At 39.8% G+C, this 27,156-nt stretch overlaps 1 protein-coding gene across 1 annotated transcript; it reads left to right on the top strand.

Moving 5' to 3' along the window:
• Nucleotides 1-535: 535 nt before the first annotated feature.
• Nucleotides 536-24,234, top strand: kcnj5 (potassium inwardly rectifying channel subfamily J member 5). The gene is made up of 4 exons (XM_082502043.1): nt 536-709; nt 10,565-10,644; nt 12,769-13,642; nt 22,443-24,234. The coding sequence occupies exons 2-4, from the start codon at nt 10,582-10,584 to the stop codon at nt 22,826-22,828; spliced, it is 1,323 nt and encodes a 440-aa protein (XP_082358169.1). The 5' UTR covers nt 536-709; nt 10,565-10,581; the 3' UTR covers nt 22,829-24,234.
• Nucleotides 24,235-27,156: the final 2,922 nt, after the last annotated feature.

Raw genomic sequence — 27,156 nt, 5'->3', positions numbered from 1 at the left:
CTCCAGCTATTTTTTGTATGAGATCTCTTTTCACTGTTTCTACTTTTTTATGACTCTCTCAACCCCTCAGGGTGTTTTTTCAACTGCAGTTCTAGAGCAATTGATTATACCACACTACTGTACATGACTGCTCTTTCCCTGTCTGCAGCCAAACACACACACACACATACACCACCCTCATCTGACTTTGCCTCCCTCTCACTGTACTTGACTTTTCTGAGTCTATTTCTCTCTGCCTATGCAGCAGATAAAAAAGGAACCATGTGGTAGATGTATACACATACACACACACTGAAACTGATGCTCAGTGCAAACAGGCATAAACACATACACTCCAATAAAGGACAAATCCCGAGAGACGGAGAGTACAATCTCAGTCGAAGTGAGAAGACAGGAACAGGAAAAATAGACAGGAAAAAAAAACACATACATATTAACATCCTTCCCATCTCCTCTCGCATCCACTCTACCGCTAGCTCTCTCTCTCTCACTCCCTCTTTCCCTCACACACAAGCACAGACAGACCCCCCTCTCACACAGGAGTAGATAGAGAGTGGTGAAGAGCAGAAGGAGCTGGGTGGCAGGAGGGAGGCAGGAGGGCTGTTGTTTATTGAACAAAACCAGGAAAGGAGCGTGCAGTCCTGGGAAGAAGAGCCGCTGTGAAATGCCTCGAAGGGAGCCCACCAGCTACTCCTGCAGAGACCTGAAGGTAAGCGTCGTTCACCGCCGATGGAGGAGGGGAAAAAAAGCAGAGGAAGAGACAGGGAGAGGAAGGCAAAAGAGGAGAGGGGAGGTTTTTAAAGCCATTGATGCATGATACGACCGTGGCACCTCGTCCAAGCTGTCTTCTCTCAGTTTGACTGCGAATGGCATAGCATGACAGCATTATTTGTTTGAGAATTGACAAATAAAAAAAGTGTACATTACTACAAGGAGAAATCCAAAACTGTGAGAATCCAATATCCACTATTTAGAAACAGCGAATGCAATGGCCGATTGAAAGAGAACATGTAAGCTAATTCAAGAGGAAGAGACCGGGAAAAGAAAAATGTTTATGGTACTTCAGCAATAACCTTTATCACCACATCTTGCACTCCCCCCCCCTTTACCCCCACCCCAATCCTATGTCACTGCAGTGATATATAGATCATCACTATGCATCCCCTCATTGCAGGGGGCAGGGTAATCAAAAAGGCATTGAATATCTCTGACGCAAGCAGAGAAAAGCCTGTCAACGCTTCTACTGTTTGTGCCTATTTGGGCTCCGTGCTGTAGTTCTCTCAGTACAATGCAGGAGTTTTACAAGCGCAGCAGCGAACCTAAAGTGAACGTGCATCTGTGTGTTACTGTAAGTGTGACTGTGCGCGCGTGTGTGTAGAGGAGGGGGTCTCGCACGTCCAACATGCAGCGCAGCATGTTTGGGCTTTGCATGTTTCTTTTTTTACATTCTATAAAAGTTGGAGATGAAGCAAAGGACACTGGGTCGTGATAGCTGCTGGTATGAATATTGCAGACTGCATCAAAAGTGTTAAGAGAAAATAATTCCTCTTTTCTGGCCTGGAGATTATACAGCTGCTCGCTTTAATGTCTCATGCACCCCACTTTTTTTCCCCAACCTCCCTTACTGTATGGCGGACTCTCTGGGAGACACATCTCAAGAGTTGCTGCTGTAAAACTTTGATGACATTGCAGCGGGCTTAATGGTCACATTAATTGATCTCTAAAGCTCCTGTCTGTCCTGGTATCGTCTCATCAAGGCACATCGGGAAGACGGTGTCAAGGCAATGTGCAGACTCGATCATGATTTTTTAATGTGGAGGAATACTAAAGCCGATGCTCTGATCATTAACCACATTTTTACACATCACTCAAACTCAAACCCAGAAAAAGGGAAAGCCCGGGGTGATATCCTAATGCCGAAATTTGCAACAAAAACCTGCTTATTTGCCACACTCGATGTTACTTTTAATCACTGCAATTCACCGTGACCCTTCTCGCATCTGCTTGAACAGTGATTTGCTATTTCAAGGCTGCAGATGGAAAGTGTGAACTGCTGTGATGTAATGCTTTTTGATAGATAGGCCTTTGACCTCATAGGGCTATCATTGCAACTGTAATTCATGGCTGTGCACCTCATTTCCCCCTCCTACTAAGCCCGTGTTCAGATCTCCCTAACAAGTGGACAAAACAGGGCAAAGGGCAGGAATAATGCTCAGCAGGATCTAAAGAGACTCTCAAAAGACAAGACAGTGTGAATAATTAATTGGATGTGTTTATTTTGTTAAGACTGTGTGTCTCAAGGGGATGGGGAGAAAACCACATCCGCGATTCTCTAATACCACAGTGGCACATTTGTGTCAAGAGATTAGCCAGCCGTGAAGATTTTGTCTGTCTTTCTTTTGCTTTTTGCATCTTTTCTTTTCTTTTTTTTTTTAGTATCACACACCCTGGAAAATGTGCATCCATCTCCGAGTGCAGCTCAGAATTACAGTATCTTATTTTTTTATAGATCTACATAAAGATGCCTTGTTTATGCAGCCCTACTGAACTAGTTGCCATCTATAAATTCTCCTTCAGTTTTAGCTTGTGCTCTTGATAAACTACTGTCTATAATTCAAAGCCCCGCCACTCTGTGAGCTGTACATGCAAGCAATCTGATGCTTGTGTTACTTGCAAGAGACAGATGTGCTGAATACAATTTCTTAAATAATCTAGTCTTTCCCTCAGGAAGATCAATCACTCTGTTTATGTGCTCGTAAATCTGCAACCAATGGAAATCGGTGCTTGTCCACTGTATGTTAAAGTGGCACCTACAATGCTTATGTAGCAGATTTATAACATGGCACACTCTCTGCTTCTGCCACAACTTCACAGAGCGTGCGTTTTCTCTATAGTCTCATCACACATAAAGTTGATAGAGTGCATGAGACTGCTGCTGCTGCTGCTCCAGCCTACACACAACACAAATAAACCTTCAACCTGTGTTTGGTAATGAGATGACTGCTTCAGGGATCACTGCTTTGTGTCATGGTTGTCTTTTTGTCCAGCACACCTATACTAACATAAAAAACATTAAAGCATGTCTACACTTCTACATATACCTAGGGTTACCCATCATGAATGGGAAAAAAACAGCTTTAGGGATCTTGTAGCTTGATGCAGTGTTGTTCTGTACGTGGGTAATTGCCAAGAAATCTTTTAAAAATTGTTGGATGTTTCAGGACACTTTGCTCTGAACATCCCTCAGTGAGCTTTCTAGTAACATATGCTGTCCAGGTGGTGTGAGAGGATTAAAAACTAATGCTGCAAAGCTACCTCTTTAACAACAGGACTGTAAAATGTACTCTGTCACTGGCTACATTTTAAAAAATGTGAAAAATTGTCACATTTCCAGGTTAAGTGGACATGTTCATGATGGGCCGCGCTCCTTTCTGTTAGCAGCAGGTTATTGCTTGCACTATCCTTTATTTACTATGTTAAGGGAGAATGCTTGCACTATGCACATGGCTGCCTTTGTCAGGCATTGCAGTCTGTAGGAGATGTGCACTGATGTCTCATATCCAGTGGATAACATTTCAAGCCAGGCCAGTTAGCTAAATCACACAAGGGCAATTGCATTGTGGGACATTTACATGGTGCATGTACTTGTAAATATCTGTCTTCAGACATGCTGGCAGAATTGGATGTTGTTTAGTTTGAAATGCACCAGTCTGCTATTTTGTTTGGCCAGTATAACAAATGCCCATCAATATCATTTGCAGACACAATGACAGCTTGACTAAATTCGATCCATATTGTGTAACCATGTTTTTTTCCTTTCTCTTTTCGTAAGAACAATGCGCATTAATCAGCATTGTGATAAATACAGCTTTTTATACAGAAGAGCACATACTGCTGATGCACATACTTAATTTTGAGCACTCGAAAAAAAATTACAATAATAACGTCAAAAAGGATGAAAATGTAAATACACCTCGGATCTGTTCTATCGGATCAGAGTGATTTTTATCAGGTTTTATGCACGGGATGTGAGCATCCATCACCAAGAGGAAGATGATGGATCTGCAAAGTCTCCGTACATTTACCATTCATTAGCAGAGATGCAAGAGCAACGTGCTGCACGGTTAAGGCCTATGGAGTGACACCATGTTCTTTTTTAATTTGACATCTTTTGAAAGAATGTTTTCAAGATTGCTCTGCTTTTTTGCTTCGACACCAACTTGCTTCACATTTATGCAGATTGGACTCACTCACAGCATGTCATCTGCTGTCAGAAACAGAGGTTTGAGCTTTCCGCTGAAGGACACGTCAGCAAAAAACTGAGCAGAGACCTTGTTACTCTGCTGCTATACCCAACATACCGGAATAAGGTTTGGGTTTGTTTTGTTTTTTGTTTTTTAACATGCAACTGACAGACCCTAATCTCATTTCATTCTGACTTAGTATGTGCTGACTATGGAGAAGGAGCATCCTCAAAGGGACAAGCACGGGGACACAGTGAAGCATGTTATGAATTCTGATCCAGATCATGACCTTTGGCTCTTCCACCATTCTCCATGTGCTGCCCGGCTCTGCAGCCCCACCCCTACCATGCTTGTGGCCTCACTTCACCTCATCTTCCCCTCCTGTTCTGTCCTCTACAGTTAGATGAGGCAGAGGATTAATAAGCGAGTACACTAAGACTGATTTTGGATGCAGAGAATTTGTATCAGTGGGTCCAATTTATAGACTGCACAGAAGAAGTTAGGGGGTGTTAGGGAGCATATCCACCTCTCTGCCTCACACATCTCACTTCTGTTTCCATCACGTCTCTCACACTTCAGGCCAGCATGGTTGAAGAGGGTGCGATTTGGCTCCAGTAGGTGTTGGGTTTTAATCCCATCGACTGCCACTTCAGCAGCAATGTGAAATGGCCATCACTTTTTCTTTTGTAAAGGTGCTCATCTTAGTGGAAGACTGACATTTTTGGCTTTGGTGAATTTTTTGTAAAAACTGTACAGTAGTGAAAAGACTCAATCAAGGAAGGTGTGATGCAAAGGATGTGTGTGTGAGAGAGTGGGATGAATCATTAGGAAAATTATTTCTCCAGTGTGAATGGAATGTCTTGGTGCAGCAGTGTCACTCCGGAGAAGGTCATTCGAAGGAAGGGCACAACTGGATACACTCAGCTCACTATCGGGCATAATGGGAAAATGGTACATGGTAAGTTGGTAAGTTCGTGTGTGTGCGTGTGTGTGTTTGCAGAGCCTGGAGACAAACTAGCTGGGGACATTTTTAGTCATTTGACCTGCCCGACCTCAAAGTGTCATAAGTGAGCAGAGATAGGGATGAAGCCATGTTATTTTATGGGCCAGTCTTAGCCTTGGATAATCATGACAGGTCCAGTAACCATGACTGAAGGGAGGAGTGGAGAAGCGTGGACAGTCAAGCAAATACAAAGCTCTTGTGCTCCTGTAGAAAGACTCTACCAGTGCAGATATCTTTACCATGCAGGGACTGGTAAACCTAAATCTAGCTGACGTCTTAATGTCTTAAGATAATCCTAAAAACATCTTCACAAAATTAGCAACATCTGCCTTTCTTCTCTTTTTATTCTATTTTTTCTTATTCTTCATCCTCAGCCTGTGTTTTTATTGATTTTTCTCACTATCAGCACCATTTGTCTTTCTTTTTTTGATGAAACAACAGAAAACACTCATCCATGAGCTCAAAATCTATGGATGAGATCCTCCAATAGTCCTGTTTTTACCGTTGAACTAAGGGATACTGCTGTGTTTGCTGCATATCTTGCTGCCATTTGTAACCCTGTCATGCTCAGCAGAAAGGTCAATGAGGAATGGTGAAATGAAGCACCACTGTCAGGTAAAAGTCTAGTGTGAAGTCACTAAAAATGCATGCTGTTTTATTTGTATTAAAAATACTGCAGATTTTATCTTTTATTTTGGATCCTGAAAGTTATTCCTGACTGGGGCGAGCGTCAGCATTTCCAAAATAAGCACAATTGCAAAGCTTTCAGACAGGAAATAAGGAAAGCACAATCGATAATCTCCACATAATGTGAAATAAAGAAGAAATTGGGGGATTACTGAACCAAACAGTTGATCAAGTAAGAATTATAATTCAGGATTGGATCTGATTCAAGGGCTTTATTTGCATGTTGGTGATTAGTATTGATGTGAACCTCTCTTAGCTCAGTTACAAGCTCGCTCTTACTTCACAAAGCTGACAATACAAGTTTCTGAAGTTCAGGAAAATATAGGAAATTAAATCACAAAGCAAATTCTATTCAGTACCAGTCAGCCCCTGAGGGGAAATTATAGTGCTTGCTACAGGTTAGACGAAGAACAAAACACATTTTGCTGCGCTCTGTATGGATAATTGTTTATAGCATGCGGTGTCAGCAAATAAGGGAAATATATGTAGTGTAGATATCCCTTAGGAGGCAAGTTGCCTGGTTTACTAGTACCTCTTGGCTTTAAACACAATAGATGAGTGCTCTTGTTATCAGGACACAAACACAATTCAACCAAAGCATCCAGTCACTCTTCGGGTAACAAGATAAATGCTTGTTACCCTCTTAAAGCGCTGAGATAAAACACCCCAGCTGGTATCCATTTCGAACACTTCTCATTCGGGCTTGTTGAATCTGCAACTGCGAGCAGACACTGCAATTACAGCCTTTCTGAAAGCGCACACGGGTCTGGAGTTCACAAATCTCTGGGGAATCATATTTAATTCATGGGAGAACCTAAAAAAAAAACGAGTCAGAAAGTGAGACCTTGCAACCCCTGCAATGTATTCAGCAAGTTATGCTGAAAGCTTTGTGCGCACCTCTGCTGTCTGTCTGTCTGTCTGTCTGTGTTTTCTCTGCTCAGATGCCTGTCACGTCACTCTGCCCTTTGCTTTGGACGAACATTGTCAACACTACATTCCTGTGTGGATCTGGTTTGTGACGTGGTCCTCTCACTTCCCCTGTGCTCGCTTTTGTATTCCCTCCCCTCGTTTGTCAGTGATCAAATAAAGTAACATCAAAGACAGATGGCAAAGAAATGTCAGGTGTTGTTAAGGTCAAGAACGAGCCACAAAGGTAATTTACTGTTCCTTTGCTTGGTTACTTTCAAGGCCCCGTGTATCCCTTGTTCTTTGAGCAAATTAAAAGTATCTGATTTTTAAATAACACCCAGGGGCTCTATAAATTAATTGCCTCTTTTGGGGCTCCAAAGGTGTAGTAAGATTGCTTCCAAAACTAGGGCTTCATCTGAAACCCCACATACACACCACTTCCCTCTAAAATTATAGTAGTGGCAGTAATTAAATCCCACATCATTCAGGAGACGTTCAAAGTGTTCCCTTTCTACTTTCCCTGTCACTTTGGACCTCACACAACAGATGTTTAAAAATACCTGTTTTGTAATACAACTCAACAGCAGAGGAAAAGCTCTTTAAAACCGCATCACACTGCACCGGAGGCTGTCACAGCACATCACCTACTGGCTTCAGTTGTGCTAAAAACAACCACAAAGAAAATATGTATGCTCATTTTATATTGGAATGAATGTAAAGGGAAGGAAACAGCTGAAGGTGCTTATTTCTCTGCCACTAACTGATTAAGAGAATAATCATTCAATTTAATGGGCAGGATGATGAATAGAGTGAAAGCAGTGTTCGGGGTTTTTTGTTGTTGTTGTTTCGTTTTTTATCGAGAGAGCAGTGTGTGCGAGTGGGTACACACAGTCACAAGAACTGGCAACGATGGCGATGAGGAGCCTGCTCTTTGGGAAAATGACATCATTAAAATAAAAATGTGCAGCTGAGCCTCATCATCCAGGCAAATTGGTCAGCATTGGGCACTGGGTCACCTCCAGCGTGATGAGGTCAGCTAATCCCTTACTTAGGTCTTGTTTGGTGGTTATAGTCAAATATTTAATATTTACTTCATGAGTCTGAACTGGAAATAAAATTAAGCGAGCACATCAGGGTTGTTCAGGTGCTGACTTTTGCCCTCACGTCCTCCATTTGTGTGCATTATTTTGTGCATGAAATGATGCACAAATGATTTGCTTTGTCAAACCTAGTTTACAAGAAACTGAATTCATGGAAATGCTCAGCCTCACAGCTGATATCCTCAGTGTGGTTAGGTTTATGTAACAAATGCTCACATCCTGTCTTGTGATTCAGTCTTGACCTCAAATGTTCCCTGCGCTGTGTATACCAAAACATAACCGTGAAAAAATATTCATGCTTGACTTGCTACATGCAGATAGTGCATTGCCAGTACAGTTATTGGTAAAACATGCAAACTACACTGTCAGCAAACATTTTGGCACGTTCAGTGCTCTAGTTTGGCAGTGTGCTGTGTTCATTAACTAGCAGCATGCGGCCATGATGCTAGCTCTTCTTGGCGGTGATCACCTACAGCAGTTTTTTGAGCTAAATACTAATAAATACATATGGCTGTGTTCTCACTGATTAAAGCTCAACTCAATGTCATTCAAGAAACCAGTTTGAGGTGACTGGAGTTTTGTGGCACCAGAAGATGGGTGCACTGTGGTCATAAAGGGATAACAGGATCAGCAACAATACTCAGATGGGCTGCATTACTTAACTGGTACAACTAGACGCATTTTCTAATTTTGATGACATAATTGGGACCTGTGTGGTCTTCTGCTGCTGTAGCCAATCTGCTTCATGTTGTGCATTCAGAGACGCTCTTCTCCATAACTTAATTGTAATGAGTGTTTGGTTTGTTTGTTTTTTTGCTTTGTTTTTCAGTTGTTGTTGTCTCCCTGTCAGCATTTGGTCATTCTCCACTGACCTCTACTATCAGCAAGACATTTTATGCCAGTGAACTGCCACTAACTGGATATTTTATGTGTTTTACTGACCAATATAAAAACAAAAAGGTCAGGAAAAATGGGAAAAATCCTAGCAGGTCAGCAGCTGTCTCACGTTCAGATTCACATAAATCACCTTTCTTCCTCATTTCTGACACAGTTAGAACTTTAGCTGAATGTCTGGGCCATGTCTGCATTCCTAAATACATTGAGCTGCTGTCTTGTGATTTGTTGGTTAGATATTTGGGTTAACAAGCAGTTAAACAGGGGTAAAAAATAAAGACATTTTGTGCCTTTATATTTTGAATATCTTTTGTTTTCTTCAAAAATAAGCTTACTTTTGCTTCTACGCAGCAAAGTCAAGCTGCCATAACAGTAATTTCCCCCCACAAGTACATCCCTGGAAATGCCTACATGAAAGAAATCTTTATATAGACTTTTGAAAAAATATATTGCAACAATTACAACTGCAATGGCTTGACCTTTTTTAACCTTATAGCTTTCTGTGATCTCTTAATATACCATCTGGCAAACCCTGACATAATGACAAATTCATGCGATTTCAAAGCCATTCATCCATTTTCTGCTTATCTGAGTTCTGGTCTTGGAGAAGCAGTCTGAGCAGAGACACACCTTCTTTCTATGCAGCCACAGGCCAGATGAGACATGAGCTCCTAAGTGTATCCTCTTCAGGCCAAGTGTTTTGGGTGCTCAAAACACCTCGCCTTAAGAAGTGTCCAGGAAGCGTGCTGTTGCCCAAATTGTCTTCTTTCAATGTGCCATCTCTATTCTGAGTACTTCCTGAATTACTGAGATCCAAGAGTGAACCTAGAAACCATTTGAAGTTTGTTTTATTGAGTCTATTTTGTAAAACAGTGCACTTTCATGGGTGATGTTATTCTTTCATTTTCTACCTATATGTTGTAGGCGTGGTTTAATTCAGTTTTAATTTGATTTTATTTATATAGTGCCAAACCACAACAACAGTTGTCTCAAGGTACTTTATGTTGCAAGGTAAAGACCCTGCCAGAGATTAATAATAACTAATGATTAAATTCAGAATGGTGTAAAAACACAGTTAGTGGGGGGAAGAAAAAAAGAGTGAAGAAGAAACAACAAATCAACACTCACTCAACTCACCTCTCATTCTCACCAGTCCACCTCTTAATTTCAAGCTGGACCCTCATCCCTCCTTTGAACCAGGCCTGAGATACTTTATTGGTGCAACAACTCCTTCCCAGTCTGGAACCTACCATTTTTTTTTAGCTTAAAACCACTGCCTCAGATCTGGAGGTGCTAAGGAAAACTGCCGCAGTGTAAGCTGGAGGTCAACAATCCACAAAAAGCAGAGTCGAGATCCTGTGAACATAAACCAGACAGCCTTAAACCACTGGCTGCGCCTACAAATCCTGTCTGCAAAAGTTATGACCAACATATTTTCCAAAGCACCCAAATCTTGCTACAGTTGCACACGGACCAAATCAGCTTCAGTAATGGATGCAACTAAATGCAATGTGTTCACGCAATACCTGTATCTGTTATGCAATACCTAGGGGTTGAAATGTAAAAAGCCTGAGATTGTACATACAATGCAGTATGTACTCTTTCAGTAACATAGCTATGACCTTTTATTGTTTGTCGCATTGGTTTATTTAAAAAAAAACAAATGACCATTCTGGAAATATGTTTAGTATAACAAATCCCATGAAGCACTTTTTCATTTTCGACAGGTTAGCTCCAGCTGAGGATGGCAGGAGATTCCCGAGTCCTAATGGACCACAACATGGAGATAGGCGTCACCCCTGCACAGGTATTCGCACAGTACACACACTGTATTTTGCCCAATCTGTATTACTTTATATTTAAACAACTGGGAGAGATTAACTGTGAAATACTAGAGAAACTATATGAGAGAGTGGAGGTGAGACCTCGTTTTTGGGAAAGCAGGGGTAGAAAAATAGATGAGAGATATATAGAGAGAAGATAAGAATGAATAATATGGAAAGCTCTGACATTGAAAACAAAGCATTGTGGAAAGCATTATGGAAATGCTTAAGAACTTAAGAATTTATCTACCCTATAAAGTAGATATGCTGTAGAATTATTGAATAGATAAAATAAGTACTATGAACATGAATTAAGGCTACCAAAGTGTAATTTTTTTAGTAGTTTAAATAAGTGTTTAATTCAGTTTACCTGGCAGTGAAGATAATGACCAAAAAAACAGCCATCCCAAATAACTAGTGGAGTTGTTATCCATCCTGAATTCCCAAGCTGATTGAAACTTATGCAGCTTACTCAACCTTGTCTGGCGAGGCTCAGTGAGAGAAAACTCCCAGTACTTACTAGTGCCAAACAGAGACAGCTAATGAATTTGTTTTAAGGGCCATCACCCCCAGGGACAGTATTGACTACAAAGGCTGGAGTTTGGGCAGCACTAGCTGTGATGTCTTCATCTATCACTCAATTAACCCAGCTCAAAGAGTGGAAATGAAAAGGCCTGTTTTGGCTGTCTTTCATTGAAAACCTCTGTAGTAGCGTTTAACAACTCGAGAAAACACGGCCATACGTCAAGTCATCTTGTCAGTAGAGAAGAAACGCTTAAAGCATTACCTTAAAAAGCGGTGTGCCGACTGCATTCTGCATGACTGTTTGATGCATTTTCCCTGACTATGGTCTGTAATAAGGAACCGCATTGACATTTAGTGAACGCACGGTCATCAAGCCACTAATTGCAATGCAGATCAATAAGAATAGTCTTTCAATTCTTCTTTTTCAAAATGGTCCTTAAAAACTGATTACATTAAATCTATATCTAGAAAATCAATAGTATATAGATGTGACCTAGCACAGCTGCAGTTAAAAAGCAGCTGACACAGTAAAACGATTTGAAAATTAAAATAAAAATCCGGCAGGTTTTATTTTTCAGGCATTACAATCAAAGGCACCAAAAAGGACACTGTTTGTGGCTCACACTGTGCTGTTCTCCAACTAAACTACGATAATGATCATCCCTATGATGGATGCAACTTCCCTATTGATGAACGTGTGGCTGTGGGGAGAAATGGTTTGCAGGTGTAAGATTAGCAGAAAGAGACACAATCGTTGTCTCGTCTTGACACAATCATTTCATTTACCAACTGAGATCTGACAGCGTCAATGTCTCAATAAAGAGTCCCTGTGCTTTTCTGAAAGGTCCCTTAAAACACTGTCTTTGGTGTATGTTGGTCTTTTATGTATTTATTTGTGTAAGAGGGAGGCCAAAAAAACTTTTTTTTTTCCAAATCATGTTTGAATTTATAGCTACATTGTGAAGCATTGCCTTTTCTAACCATAAATAAACTCAACAAAATATGATATTATAATATGATATTATAATAATGCCTACAAGTGTAAGGTGATTCTTTAGTTATACATCGGTTTTTTTAGGGTCTTTTAAAGGGTCTTTTAAAGGATGGTGGTAGATCTGTTCTTATCCGAGGTTGCAAATGTTCCATAGAGTGCAAAAGAACACAAGGGACAGGGAGGAAGGCAGGGCACAGTTGTGGAGCCAGATTGCCTCGCTGGAGCTGGGCCAACATAGACAAAGGCTTGAGTGTCCTTGTGTTCTTGTTGTGTCCTTACTCTCTGTTTCTTTTTTGCCCTCTGTGTATACATAGACATCTACAAAGTGACTTTGTAACGGCTCTTAATTTGATTTGCCTCGCTTATCTTCTCTCCCTCACCTCTAGTGTGGCTTAGCAAAACCTGATAGAAAATCCCATACTGCAGTGATAGTTAACACATACATCTTCCAGCACACTATGCCTAACAAATTCTTCAGAGCAAATCAATGCGGGTAAAATATCTCTCTAATTCTGTCTTTTCATGCCTAATTTCTTTGACCGTTTTTCTTTTCCTTACTTTAGCACTCTGTCTTTTTTCTTTCACATAGGTGAAGAAGCTTCCCAAACATTTGAGGGAGCCTCAGATCTCTACAGAGCGAACCCACCTGATAGCCGACCCAGTGAAGAAGCCACGTCAGCGCTACGTGCAAAAGGATGGTAAATGCAACGTTCATCATGGAAACGTGCAAGAGACCTACCGTTACCTCAGTGACTTGTTCACTACGCTGGTGGACCTACGCTGGCGTCTTAGTTTCTTTATTTTCACACTGGTCTATGTAGTCAACTGGCTCTTCTTTGGGTTTCTTTGGTGGCTGATCGCACTCATCCGTGGGGATCTAGTGCATGGTGACGAGGAGGGCTGGACCCCCTGTGTGGAGAACCTTAATAGTTTTGTCTCAGCCTTCCTCTTCTCCATTGAAACGGAGACCACCATTGGGTATGGTTATCGTGTAATTACCGAAAAATGCCCTGAAGGTATTATACTACTTTTGGTGCAGGCCATCTTGGGTTCCATTGTCAATGCCATGATGGTGGGCTGCATGTTTGTTAAGATTTCACAGCCAAAGAACCGTGCTGAGACCCTCATGTTCTCACACAACGCTGTCATATCGGTGCGAGATAACAAGATGTGCCTGATGTTTCGGGTGGGCGACCTGAGGAACTCTCACATTGTGGAGGCATCGATTCGAGCAAAGCTGATCCGCTCACAGCAGACCAAAGAGGGGGAGTTCATCCCGCTCAACCAGACTGACATCAACATTGGCTTTGACACAGGGGATGACCGGCTGTTCTTGGTCTCACCACTCATCATCTCTCATGAAATAAATGAGAAGAGCCCCTTCTGGGAAATGTCCCTGGCGCAAATGGAAAAGGAGGAGTTCGAGATTGTGGTTATTCTTGAGGGAATGGTGGAGGCCACAGGTATGAAGGGGGTAAGATTATCAGGAAGGGGTAAAGGAAGTATGGGAGGGCATACAAATGAGGATAAGTCAATAAAAAAAGAGATGAGGAAATGTTGCAAGCAGTGAGCTAGGATGGATTAATGGATGGAGAGGCGAAAGAGGAAAGGTGAGCCTGCCAGTAAGCGCTGCTTACTGGAAATGATGGAAAGACAGAGATACTAATTAAAACCTAATAATAATGCATTAAAAAATAGAAGACATTTTTTTATATCTTTCCTATTCTATATGGGTCAGTTTAGAGTCAATAAATTGTTTGAAATGTATATTTTCTTAATTCCACAACAGTTGTTGACTGTTCTTTTATTTAATCTTTAACTGCAAAACTAAATATTTCTTCCTTCAACCGAGGCAGACAAATAAACTCTAAAACCTCTTTACAAATGTTTATCTGTACCGGCATCTCTACTGTTGCTACTTCAAAGTTTTGCCTTTGATACTGTTTATTTTCAATTCAATGAAGCGTACCTACCTGCAATGTTGGCGTGTGTTTTTGGTAAAAACCAAGCAGTCCTGAAAAGTGCTGCAGGCTGGTTACATTAATGGCGCAGAGATGACCAGGTGTATCTGTAAAGTTCCAGAAAGTATTTCCCAGCTTAAAACTGCAGTCAAGACCACAAGTTCAACACAAGTCATTTGTCAATCTAACTTGTTCCTGTGGCTAAATCAAGTATTGTTTATATGCCTAACCTGCATTTTTTAATGGCCTTTGTTGAAGGACTTATTACAATATACTCATTTTAAATTAATTGAATTATACATGCTACTAATTTACTTTACTGGATTGCATCATACTTCACATGAGTAAAGGAGACACACAGTGATTAGCGGTCTGATGATGCCACAGTTGGCTTTTTGAAAATTCTAACAAACCATCAAATGACCTAATATGACCAGACACAGCTTTGCATTCGTGTGAACATTTCTGCTCTATTTCATCTTATTTATTTATTTATTTCCTTTTTCCTGCAAAGCACCAGCAGTCATCCCACTTCCTGCTCACACTGCTTGATACTTGACTCAGGCATTAAATCACCTTTCGCTTCACCGGCAGAGACCATGGCATCATGCAGGGGTTATGTCGTCACTGTCCTTGACCGCTAGGCAACAAACTAATCTGACCATCCACCAGCCCTCCCCCACTTCCTTTTTTGTATGTGAGACTTTCATTCTGTGCGTGAGAAAGAACACAGTGACAGACAGAAAGCTACCTCAGGCCCAGGCTTTACGTGTCGTTAATAAAAAGTCATTAATAAACAAAATATCCTGCGTACGACCTCACGTGGATGTCGTCACGTATATTTTGGAAGCGATACATACGTGGGTGGTGAAACTGGCTTCATGCTCTCGCAGCCATTACTTGTTAGCTGTGTAGCCTGTGGTGTGCAGCATAATGGTGAGTAAGGCTCTGGAAATCACTTACAAGAGGTGCTTCCACATTATTTGTTTGTTGTTGTTTTTTGTTTTTTAAAAAAAAGCAAAACACAAACATGACATATTAAACCAAATTTTGCTTTTCAAGTGTAATTGCAATAACAAAGCGGCTCTCTGAAATAAAAGCAGCTTATGATACACTTCACAGTTAGTCAACTTAAAATCGTGGGAAAATGTCACGATACAATAACCGAGTCTAATGAGTATAAGATGAGTAAAATTATGCAATCATGTTCACACTTTTTATTCCAAATTTAAATTGGAGTTTAAAATAAAGTTTAAACTGAATGAGATTCTTACACAAGACTTTGGATCACTTTAGCTGATGCAACAAAAGCTATCAATTTCATATTTAATTGAAAGCAAGGAATGGTTTTACTTTAATAAAAACAAACAAAAAAATAGGCCACCCCTGCTTCCCTCACTCCCTTTTCTATAAAGTCTTAATGGGAATTACTTATTAATACTTATTATTATTATTAGTAGTAGTAGTAGTAGTAGTAGTAGTAGTAGTAGTACTTATTAGTACTTATTAATACTTTTTTAATAATACTATTTAATAAAAATAATAAAACCTTTTTTAAAAAGTTTTATGACACCTATTTGAAAATTCCAAAGTGGTAATGTTGTGATTTGATTGAAAAACTTTCCTACATATCCATAGCTGTAGATACTAACGAGCCTGTTAAATGCTATATAAGTGATAAGTGCTTATGGAGAAGTCCAGCACAACAGGATAGTCTTTCTCCCACATAAAATGAGGTCATCGCACCAGCTATTTTGCTGCAAAGAGCAGAGATCCAAACTTCCCTGGTCAACAGCACAAACAACTCTGCCCTGTTGTAAAGGGGGGACAATGAGGTACAATCAAGTTTTTATGAAAGTACGCCATATGTAGGCAAATAACATTGCCGTGCAGTCAGCTATGAGAAGAGCACACAGAGACTGTGTGCAAAGTGCAAATAAATGATTCAGTCTTCTTTCATTAATTGGCATGCAGACTCAAACATGCAATCCATATTGTATTAACTCAATTAACAAATATCCATCTATCTTTCTCAAAATAGCCATACCCGACATGAGAATACTGGTGCCTTGGTTTGAGCTTTTATGCTGCAACACAGCATGAGAGAGAAGTCATTCAATGATTGCAAACAGCAATTTGCTGACCCTCCTTTGCAGTGGAGGTTTTAGTTATCTTAATAACAATAATAATGATGTAAAATTCGTCTTTCTTTTTTTCTTTTTTTTCCTTTTTCTTTTACAAAATGTTGTGGTGTAACAAACAGGACGCTGTTGGTGTCTTGACTGATTTTGGGAAAATATCCCTTTACAAAGTTGCACTTTTGAGGAAAGTCTCTTCTCAATTACATCACAGTCCAGTGCAATTCAATAATCCATTTTGGAGGGTGGCTTCTTTAATGAGAATCAAAACACTGGAATGAATCCTGTGGCCAAGAATTATGGAAATGTGGGGCAACATTTATTAAAAACATGGGAGCAAATTGTATTACATGTGCATGCACTACGTTTTATGCACCCAATTTAGTAAAGTGTGCCTTGCTTGTAATTTCCTCATTGGCTGCACTCTGGCTGTGACTTTGAGTCAGACTCTAGATTTAAGATGTACGGTCACGGTAAAAAGAAAGTACACCCTCTTTAAATTCTAAAGTTTTACATATTGGGATATGATAAGAAATAATAACAGTGCCTTAGATGAACTGCAAAGCAGGAAATATATATTACACAGTTTATTCAAACAAAACAATGGCCAAAATTCTGAAACACTTTAATATAAAAGGTACACCCTTGATGTTTCCATATAAACTCAGAGAATAAGTAGCAGCTAGATGCTCCTAATTAAATGCACTTGATAAAGTGATCATCAGCAAGTGTGTACCTAAAAGGTAGAGCTTTAGGTATTTGTCAGGTCTGAAACACTCAGTTTAAAACAATGTTTGGAGGAAATACATTCAATTGAGTTAGATTTTCCTTATATAGCACCAAATTAAAACAACAGTGGCCTCAAGGCGATTCAGATTGTAAGGTAATGGCCCTGCGACAATACAGCAATGATCCTAAATCTAGTCAATTTGGCATAAAGTTGATCATCTCCTGTGAGAAAGATCATTCACAAGTGGAAAGCATTCAAGACAGCTGCCAATCTTCCCAAGAGTAGATATCCCAATAAATTAATTCCAAGGTCAGATTGTGCAAGGCTCAAAGAAACTGAAAAAAGAAGAGCAAGTTGTTTGGATATAATGCATAGCACCATGTTGGTAAAAACCAAACACAACATATCCACACGTACACCTTATACCTACTGTAATGCATGGTGGTGTAGGGCTAATGATATGGGCTTTTTTTGCATTCATAGTCCCTGAGCACCTTGCAGTCATTGAGTAGACCATGAACTGTACTGCATACCGAAGTATTTTAGAGGTAAATGTGAGTCAGTCTGTCCTACAGTGAAAGCTTGCCCCAAACTGAGTGATGCAACAGGACAATGAACCCAAGTAGAAAGAATCAAACAGAATGGCTGAAAAAGAAAAGACCTAAATCTGACTGAAATCCTGTGGCAGGAACTTAAGAAAGCTGAGCATAAATGCAGGCCCACAAACCTTGATGAACTGATACACCTTTATAAAGAAGAGTGGGTCAAAACTCCTCCACAGCTATGTAAGAGATAAAGTCATACAGCATCTTCACTCACAAAACACTCACTGCGGTACTTTAAAACAATAAAGCCACTAGAGGTTTGTTGTCAGCAACATACAGCAGATGCAGTTTTGATGTTTTATATTAGGAAACTAAAACTGTACGTGACCATGCTTCATTCTATTTAGTACTTGCTGTGATGGAGGCCCAGTCATATACACTATGTTGCTAACAACAAACTTTGCTGTCATTATGAGAAGTGTTTCTAAACTGAACTGAACATAGTGTGTTTGTCCCCTGTGTCCTTCACAATATTTATATATAAAATAAACCCTCTTTTATGCCAGTTCTCAGAATACAGAAAGAATATTGCATCATCATCATTGTTGCTTGTGAAAACAACGGTGTCTGCACTGCTGTTTTTTGTTTTATACTTTGCAAGAAAATTCATAAAACCGATATCTGCAGCAGGACCCACAAATATGATTTCAAATGGTGAAAAGAGAGACAAATGAAAAGAAAAAAAGTGAATATGACTGTAGGCTGCCAGAATTAATATAAAGCAAACAATCTTTTCAAACACTGAGATGGGGCCATTAAAGTTTAATACAAACAATAACTAAGCTTAGAATGACATTTCAGGAGTCATTACTTATTTATTTTTTTATTTACTTAGTTGGTTGGTTTTCATTGTTTATGTTTATTTGTTTGTTTGTTTGGTCATCATTTGTGATTCTTTGATAGAGGCTGATTCTTGATTTACAATACAAAGCCTGCAGCCTATGTATCAGCAGTTAAGTTCATTAGAGCATGTTTAATAGCAGATTTTCAGATTGAAGAAGGATGGTCGATTGTCTCGAGGTTTTTGCCTCGGCCCACAAACAAAAAGTAGAAAGAAAGTCACAAGATAAGCCCTCAGCATCTTTGTTCATCAGAGGACACGTGTGTACTGACAGGAACCCTTGAGGGCAAAAACAAAAGAGTCAAGACACATGGTCAAGTTACAACCTTCAACTTGACCTTTACAATTTAACTTTTTTGATGATACTGTTTATATGGTTTATCCGTTAGCAAGATTACTACAACTATTTGCATGATGGACACATTGGTAGTAAACAAAATCACCTAGAAGAGACTAATACATTATGTGTCAATGATGTTCTAGGCTCTATCACTGTCACTTACTGTAAGGATATGTCAAGTTCAACAAATCGTTTCCACCTGGATTTCAAGTCATGGTATGCTCACAGGTCATGATCTTTTTCCATGACGGCAGTTTTCCATGGTAGCCTTTTTCCTTTGGAAAAGAATCTGTTCCATTTTCCAGCAGGCATGATACCATGAGACTTAAAGTTGCACCTCCAAATGGAAACCAATGAAATATATGGTTTCCATTTGGAAAATCCTTTTTTTTTAATTCACCCTGATTACTACATTTGTGCGGCATTGTTTTGGAGGAAATGTACTCGTTGCACTCACTGTATGGATGAAACAAATCTGAGTCCTCTTTACAAGCTGTAGAAATCTCCAGATACTGCTTCTGCAGAAGTGACCAAATTATCCTAAAAGAAACATCAGTTGTTTTTTTTACTGTATATTTATAATGTATCACAATGAAATTTACAATAACAATCTACACATGGCTATCAGGAGGGTCTTTGTTTATTAAAATGGCTAATAAACAAGGGGGGGGGGGGGGAGTACTATCTGATCACAACAATAGGGACTAAATTAATTCATTAGCAAAATACTGTAATTATATCTGTGAAGTCTCTATCTTCCACGAGGCCAATATAAAGTCAAATATTGTTTTGTGACAGTCATGACAAAGCCTGTGCACCACTACATGCCAACAGGAGAAGGTACTAAGGATCTTCATTGAACAGCTTAATGGATTTAGACTACTAAACTAGGGCTTTAAAACAAACACATCAAATACTATTTCAACAACCTTAAAATACACTATAGAATCTCTTGTCATTAGGAACTGAAAGATGCTATATTTCACAAGTTAAATGTGGAAAGTAGGCCACTCATATCCAGAGGGAAAGCTGAAGAAAATGTGCAAAAGCCTCTCCTCTCACACTAGATACCATATCAGTTTCATCCCATGCTTGATGTTTTTGGGGATGTTACATACATACAGATTATTTATTTCAAAGGTTATCGATGGAAAGTCAGATGTTTGCAGTTTAAAGTGATATACAGCTACATATCGAGCGTGTGAATGATTGCTCCAGCTTGGAAAGTTGTGGCAGTGATTATTTTGTGGCTATTTTAAAAGCTGTAAGTCTTATTAGCTAATTGACGCAGACTTTTCAAAGCTGCTGATATAAAAACAGACAGAATACTGAGAAGTGGGAAAACTTACTTTGCTGTCAGAAGTTTATATGCATTCACTGTGGGCACGAATGCCATGGTAATTTGGGGTTTTAATGATTTCTTTGAACTGTTCTTTGTTCCTGGGTGGAATGATTGTACAGCACACATCTTTATTGAAAAACAAATTGCGTGGACAGGTTTCCATACAATTTGGAATTCTTTGTTCCATGCAAGGACAAAAGCACATCTATACAGACCCAAATCTATACAAACACTTGAAGGTTATATAATGCCTTTTAACTTGATAAGCCTTAGGCATATTGAGTAAACAACTGCAGATTCCAAGAGCAGTATTTCAAACAAATCTATGTAAATATAAGTTATTTGGGTATGGCACCCCTTTGCCAAGACGTAAAAGAAGAGCCAAACTGTCACAGAGAAATGGTTAGGATGTTCATAATAAACCCAGGAACCATTAAGTCTCAAGCTTGCCATGAACTGGAAACTACTAGAACATCAGTGTCACTGTCCACACTCAATTAATTTTTCTAAAGCCCTGACCTCAACCACATGAACATATGTAGACTTTGCTTAAAAGCCAGGTACGTACCAGGAAAACTAAAGAATTAAGTAATCTCTAATAATTCTGCAAAGAATTTGGCTTAAAAGATCCAGCCAGAAATATGCAAAAAGCTCATGTCCAGTGCAACAATATTTGGACATTTAGCCAAATATTAGTTTGGTTCCCTGTAGGAAGAATTTTGTCCCTGTGTGGATTAGAGAAAATTCACACTTGTGCACTTAATGTTTGTATTGTAAAGTCATTAAAGATGTATGCTGTTCAAATTCCACCCAGGAAAAAGAACAGTTCAAAGAAATCAATAAAAGCCCAAGATTAGCAAGACATTTATGCCCATGATGAATAATGTAAGCCTCTGAGGCCAACTTTATATGATTAAATATTGAAATGCTTCATTTTAAAATTGCTTTAAAGTTATCAATGAGGAGGTATGGTGAAATACTGTTTTATTATTTTTTCCTCAATAAAAAAAAATGCAGTGGTTTCTGATGCTAGCTGCTATTTAGCTTTAGGTCATATTTAATTTATTAACAAGAACGTATTAACTGCACCACTAACTTTCTGCAGCTCACATTTTTAAGGCTATTTCACACCAGCTACCTACACTGGAAGAAAAACACAGTTATAACTAATGACAACGATAGCAAGAGTTCGACTTAGGTTAGCCAGTTTTCTCAGCCCTACAAATGATATGTAAACATGAGCAGACATTTGCACTTGTCATAAAAGAAAACATGCAAAGGGACTTTTACAGTTGCACTGCTTCAGTAGCTGTGCCACACATCCACCATGTATAATAACAAGACCATGGATGTAGCTCATCAAAAAGGAATGCTATTTAGTTGGAGATTAAGTATCGGAATTTCACGAGTCGGACCACGCCTCCATACTGCTCCTTCTGGTTCTCATCTATATAGGTTCCCCCAGTCCTACAAGCTGTTCAATCTTGTTTACGTGCCCTACCGTCCCTCCCCTTTTCAATTCTTCCTCTTCAGTCCCCTTCGAGGCCTTCCCCAAACCACAGCTCAATTCATGTCCAAGCCATTCACCTTTACCTACTAAAACGCTGTCAAACATAAAATGAGGACGTTATTTATATATTGTTAGTGTTACCAGTTACACTTTTGCAAGCAGAAATGCTGTTATAAAATATATTGTGAATGCTGCCTCCCAAGTCTTATACTTACACCAAGCTTTTATTGTTGCTATTTGAGTAACACACCTGTGTTAAGCCACAGTGTTAAACCATACTTTAATACTTTACTGAGCAAAAGCTACAAACATGCAATTAACATGTGCCTTTAGCATTTAAATGAATCAATGCGTAGTTGTTTTGCCTTTTGACTATCAAAGCATGTGCACACACAATATTGGCATGTGACGTGTACTATTTTTATTCAGATTTGCTTACTATTAAAACACAACTAATGGAATATATACAGTCTTTTTTATGTGTAAACTCAACAAACTAGCCAAATACTTCAGTGTTTAAAAAAATACTCTAGTTATATGATTGGAGACTGATGATAGGAGTGTAGAGAAAACAGTATGCACGTCTTTGCTGTTCTTTTGTAACCATGAATAATTAACTGATGCTCTTTCTCCCTATGCCTCTTTCTATGTCATTGTGTGCTTACCTATCCACTCTGGTTGTGTGTGTTTGGCTCTCTGGTTTCTCATGTATGGACCCCTCGGACTGTCGTGTGTGCTCTTTGATTTTGTGTGAATGTTTGTGTGTGTACATACACCTGTCTTTACCTTTTGGCAGGGATGACGTGTCAGGCAAGAAGTTCGTACCTGGACACTGAGGTCCTGTGGGGTTACCGCTTCACTCCAGTGCTATCCTTAGAGAAGGGCTTCTACGAGGTAGATTACAATAATTTCCACGATGTCTATGAGACCAACACACCCACCTGCAGCGCCAAGGAGATGGCGGCTAAACTTCGCGAGGAGCCGTTATTGCCACAGCTTTCCCTCCTCAGCCCTGAACCCAAAATGCATACGTTTGACCCCCTAAACCGACTGTCACAGCAGGATCCACTGAGCCAAGATGAGGAGATTGAAGAGAGGGTTTCAGGGGGTGACAGAGGGGAGACCAATGGCTCAGCCGCTGCTTTAGAGGAGCTCCCACTTGCTGACAGACTGTCTGACTGATGGGTTTGACAGCTAAAAGCCCAGAAAACTTTGGATAAAGACATATGACATTATATGGTTTCATTTGGTCAATGGCCGGCTTGGTCCTTTGCAGCACTCAGAGATAAAAGACATATCTCCCGCCACCAACTCATGCAATATTCCTCTACTAGAGTGTCAATCTATAGTATAGATTGGTTTTGTAGACAAATAGTCCACATACAGAGAAACACATGTACAGTATCTATATCTACACTTACAGGTGGGGGGGTTCAGATTGTGTTTTTATATACAATAATGACCACTTACTGCTATAACTCTGACAGTTCAAGTTGTATAATGTAAACTTGAGCGGAAACTGGTAGCCATGACAGCTTACCATGGGCTTATTATGAATCCAGTATTCTCATTTTAGAGTGTGTTAATTCAGCTTCGTTAAAGCATAATCTCATAACTCAGCTCGTGTGTCTGACTGCAGCTTCTGTGTGGTAATGGAACCTTGTTATCTGCAATTTTTTTGATTTAATATAGGAGATTATTATCCTTTCTCTGTCACTGTTGTTCTTCTGCGTCAGAAATCTCACTCACCTAGAAGGAAAGAGTCTTCAAGTATGCACAAACAAATAAGAACATTATGAAGGCAATGTGTGCCGGCAACCACAATCCAGTGTTATTTTCTTTGATCGCACTTTTTCTCACGTCTGTGCTGTCTCTCGTTATAGATGTCTAATTCTGTCCTCGACACACTGGGAGCCTTGACCCAAAACAAACCAGCTAGTACCTCATTTTCTACCCATTTTCAGGTTTTTAAACTAAGAATAACAACAAGGCAAATGCTGGCAAAACTGCATAAATGTGCTACGGTATGGTTGGTTAAAGATTTAATTCACCTGCCCACTGCAGCAAATGAAGCTTTCATTTCAAGCCCCTGGTACATAAAGCACAATTTCTTTATAAAGGGGACTCCACACTGACCTACCCTACCCTCCCACCTAGCCACCGCCACTGGCTAATGCATGTCAGTTCTAGTTAAAACTAACATCCAGATATAGCTTTCAACACTTATATGTAATGTTCAAGCTCAAATCCTATTTGAAATGCTCTTGATTTTTATATATGACAATTTCAAATGCTCCTCAAGCAAAATGTAATATTCCATGTATCCTTTTTATGTTTTTTTTTTTGTTTGTTTTAAAAGCTTACAGATAATCAACCTTGATATTTTCAGCTGCATTAAAGCTAAATATACTAAAGATATAAACAGGATGTCTTATTTCGTGACTTTAGCATCTGGCTAACTTATTGCTGTTCTTTTTTCCCCCCTTTGAAGGTCACCCTCAGCTTTTGCCCTATAATCTGGCACTTTTTTAGTGAGCACACACATTCAGTCTGCAAATTCACCACCATCACACAAGCCCTAGATGTTTCACATTATATACTTTATGGTCCTTTAAACTTTAGACTTGTCCTTGAAGGTCACTTGAGCTTGCATGGATGAGGTAACAGGAAAAACAGGGTATTTTCTAGTCAGCCAAATTATACATTAATTAATTCTACATTCATTCTACAGTATACTGTCACATGATGTGCAATTTTAAAATCACCAAAAGAAAACCCCCCATTTTTTGGGTAATTTCTTTTATTTAATTTGATGCCTTTTTTTAAAAATGATTTTCACTATGACATTTTGGCACCTTAGTATATTTATCATTCAAGTGAGGTCATTTTTTTCATTCCTTGAATGTCATCTGTTTTCTGTGTGTTCTTGTGGGAATAAACATAATATGGCCGAAAGAACAACATGTTCCTTTTAGATAATCTGCACATGCACAAACAAGTGTATGGGAGTCTATGAATGTGTAGGCATTTCGCACATGACGTTGCGACTGAGGATTTAAAAGTACCTTGATGTGGAGTGACTCTGAACTCTATCAGCTGATGTGTGATAAAATGACACATTTAACTCAAGTGGCTCTGGGTGAAACGACTGCGCCTCGTACACATGCTACCTGAAAACTGGATTAGCTGTGCATCAAATCATGAGAAGGGAACTTTAGCAACCAGCAATTATGAGTGCAGAACAATCTCGTCTTGCATTTAAGCTTGAGGCAAGGAAAACAAATGTGGGAAGATTAGAGCAACTTTGTTTCCACCACACACCCCCTGCCCCTACCGCACGCCTGAATTTCAAAAAATGGATTAACATTACTGTGGCTGCTAGAACCTTCAGGACTTAAACAGTTTCCCTGAGTCAGCTTTGTGTTTTCTGTGACTACGATTGAATTTGCATGCACAACAGCCAGCAGACTGATTAAGAAAGGCACCGCAGCTATTAACTACCAACAGAGAAAACACTGCAGAAGTCACAGGGGTAATGACATTTCAAAGAGTACAACCAGTTAGGAAAATGAAACATGGTGTTACATTCAGTGGCCAGCGTGCCATAGAAATTCAGTGAATCACAGCAATGTGCTGTCAAGGCTATTCTTGTCCAAGCTATTAAATGTGGAAGTTGAATTGCCAGCAAGCTGACAGACCCTGATTCAAATCTGAATAATGTACGATGATGAATATAATGCATCCATTCAGTGGTGCATTGAAATAGATACCCAAGGCAGGTGCATGGGGATGAGCGTGTGTGTGTGTGTGTGTGTGTGTGTGTGTGTGTGTGTGTGTGTGTGTGTGTGTGTGTGTGTGTGTGTGTGTGTGTGTGTGTTTGCGAGAAAGAGAGAGAGAAAGAGGAGACAGACAAGACTGCACAGTCATGACAACCTCGTGCCTACAATGACACATGCAAACAAAACAACACACAAAATGTTCTTTTATTATTTTGCCAAGTTGCACATGCTATTTCTGCCAAAAGGAAATCAAAGACAGGTACATTTCTAAAGATAAAGATGAATGGCACCACTTCAAGACACTAACTATTGTTCGTCTGCTTAAGACGCCTAGCTAAAATGCTCCCCCTTCTGTTAAATTATGCATGTATTGAATGAAGAAGAAAGCACGTTGGCCATTAACATCTCAGTAGTCAGAATAAAGCATCCTGCATGAGGGAAAGAATCACAGTCCCTGAGAGACAGCAGGCGGGGATGACTTCTGCAGTTGTTTGAGTTTTTTCCATATTCTTTTTCTGTCCATCATGTTTTGTTTTGCAAACAAGCTGACCCTGTCAAACATCTCCCACCGAGAACAAACACGGACAAACTGACAGAGCCGAGTAAAGCGAGCAAATACTTTATGCCCGTGCTGATTTCAGACGTTTCTTTCTTTCAGAACCCATCCAGAGACTAAAGGACAAGCTCCTAAACCCCATTGTCCCATTTTTAGCAACTATGTCTCCCTGCTGCAATTATATCTTATTAAGCATTCAAATCTCGTCTTACATGATACTGTAATGACTCCCCTCGTTTCATTCCCTTGAAGCTCCCACTGGTAAAAGACGGGTTCGTGTCACTTATATCTTTTCTCTCCCTCTTTGTCTCTGTCTTTCGTGAAAGGCTGCAATTTAACTCCTTCGCTTGCGTGTGCTACACACATCAGCAGAAGGCACTTTTGCACACACAGCTGTGCACGTGGTCTGCTGGGTTTCCTGGGAATCTTTCCCTGCAGTGTTAGTCAGAACAGAAGCTGAAATCCTCTTGAATCCAGCAGTGAACGTGTTAGAAAACGTTATGTAATGCAGCTTCAGATGGAGGAAAGGAACCAATTGCACTTTACGCGGTGACGTAATTCAGTCTGCTGTTTGTTCATGATGAAAATTTGTCTGCTGCAAGTCAGTTATACAGTCTGTGGTTCAAGTAGTTGCAAATCCACATAAAAAAGTTTTCTGAACTTCATAAAGCAGCTATGTTGTTCTTAGAGCACAAATATGCTGCAACCCTTGTGTTAAGGACAGCATCATCACCACACACTCCACCGTTAAGTCAACACAAAAACTTTTAAAGATGTATAAAAAGAGAAAATCGATAGCACTGCGAGTTGAGGAATGATCTTTTTCCCGAGTTTTGAATGATACAGACAGATGGAGGCACAGAGTGAGACAGAGAAACCTTTGCCTTTTCCAGCCAGTAGACAGAGGTCTACCCTTTGATGTCGATGGCAGCCTTTGATGAGGATTTCTATGGCTGTAGAGTGTGGCTGCAGATTGAGCTCCCTCAAATTTACCTGCTAAGAAAAACAGACAACCAGGAAGAACCAAACATACTGAAGGAACTAGTCAGTGTTAAAGTTAATAAAGCATTAGTACAACACTAAGAATCCAAAAAATTCATGCTGATAAGATTGTGTGGTAAGGTAAATATGAAGCGATAGCCAGCACCTGGCTGACAAAGTTTTCTAATGCAGAA

This window comes from Aulonocara stuartgranti (assembly GCF_965226115.1).
Source record: "Aulonocara stuartgranti genome assembly, chromosome: 14".
Lineage (NCBI taxonomy): Eukaryota > Metazoa > Chordata > Actinopteri > Cichliformes > Cichlidae > Aulonocara > Aulonocara stuartgranti.
The sequence above is the reverse complement of the archived record's forward strand: the minus strand, read 5'-3'. Positions and strand labels throughout refer to the sequence as shown.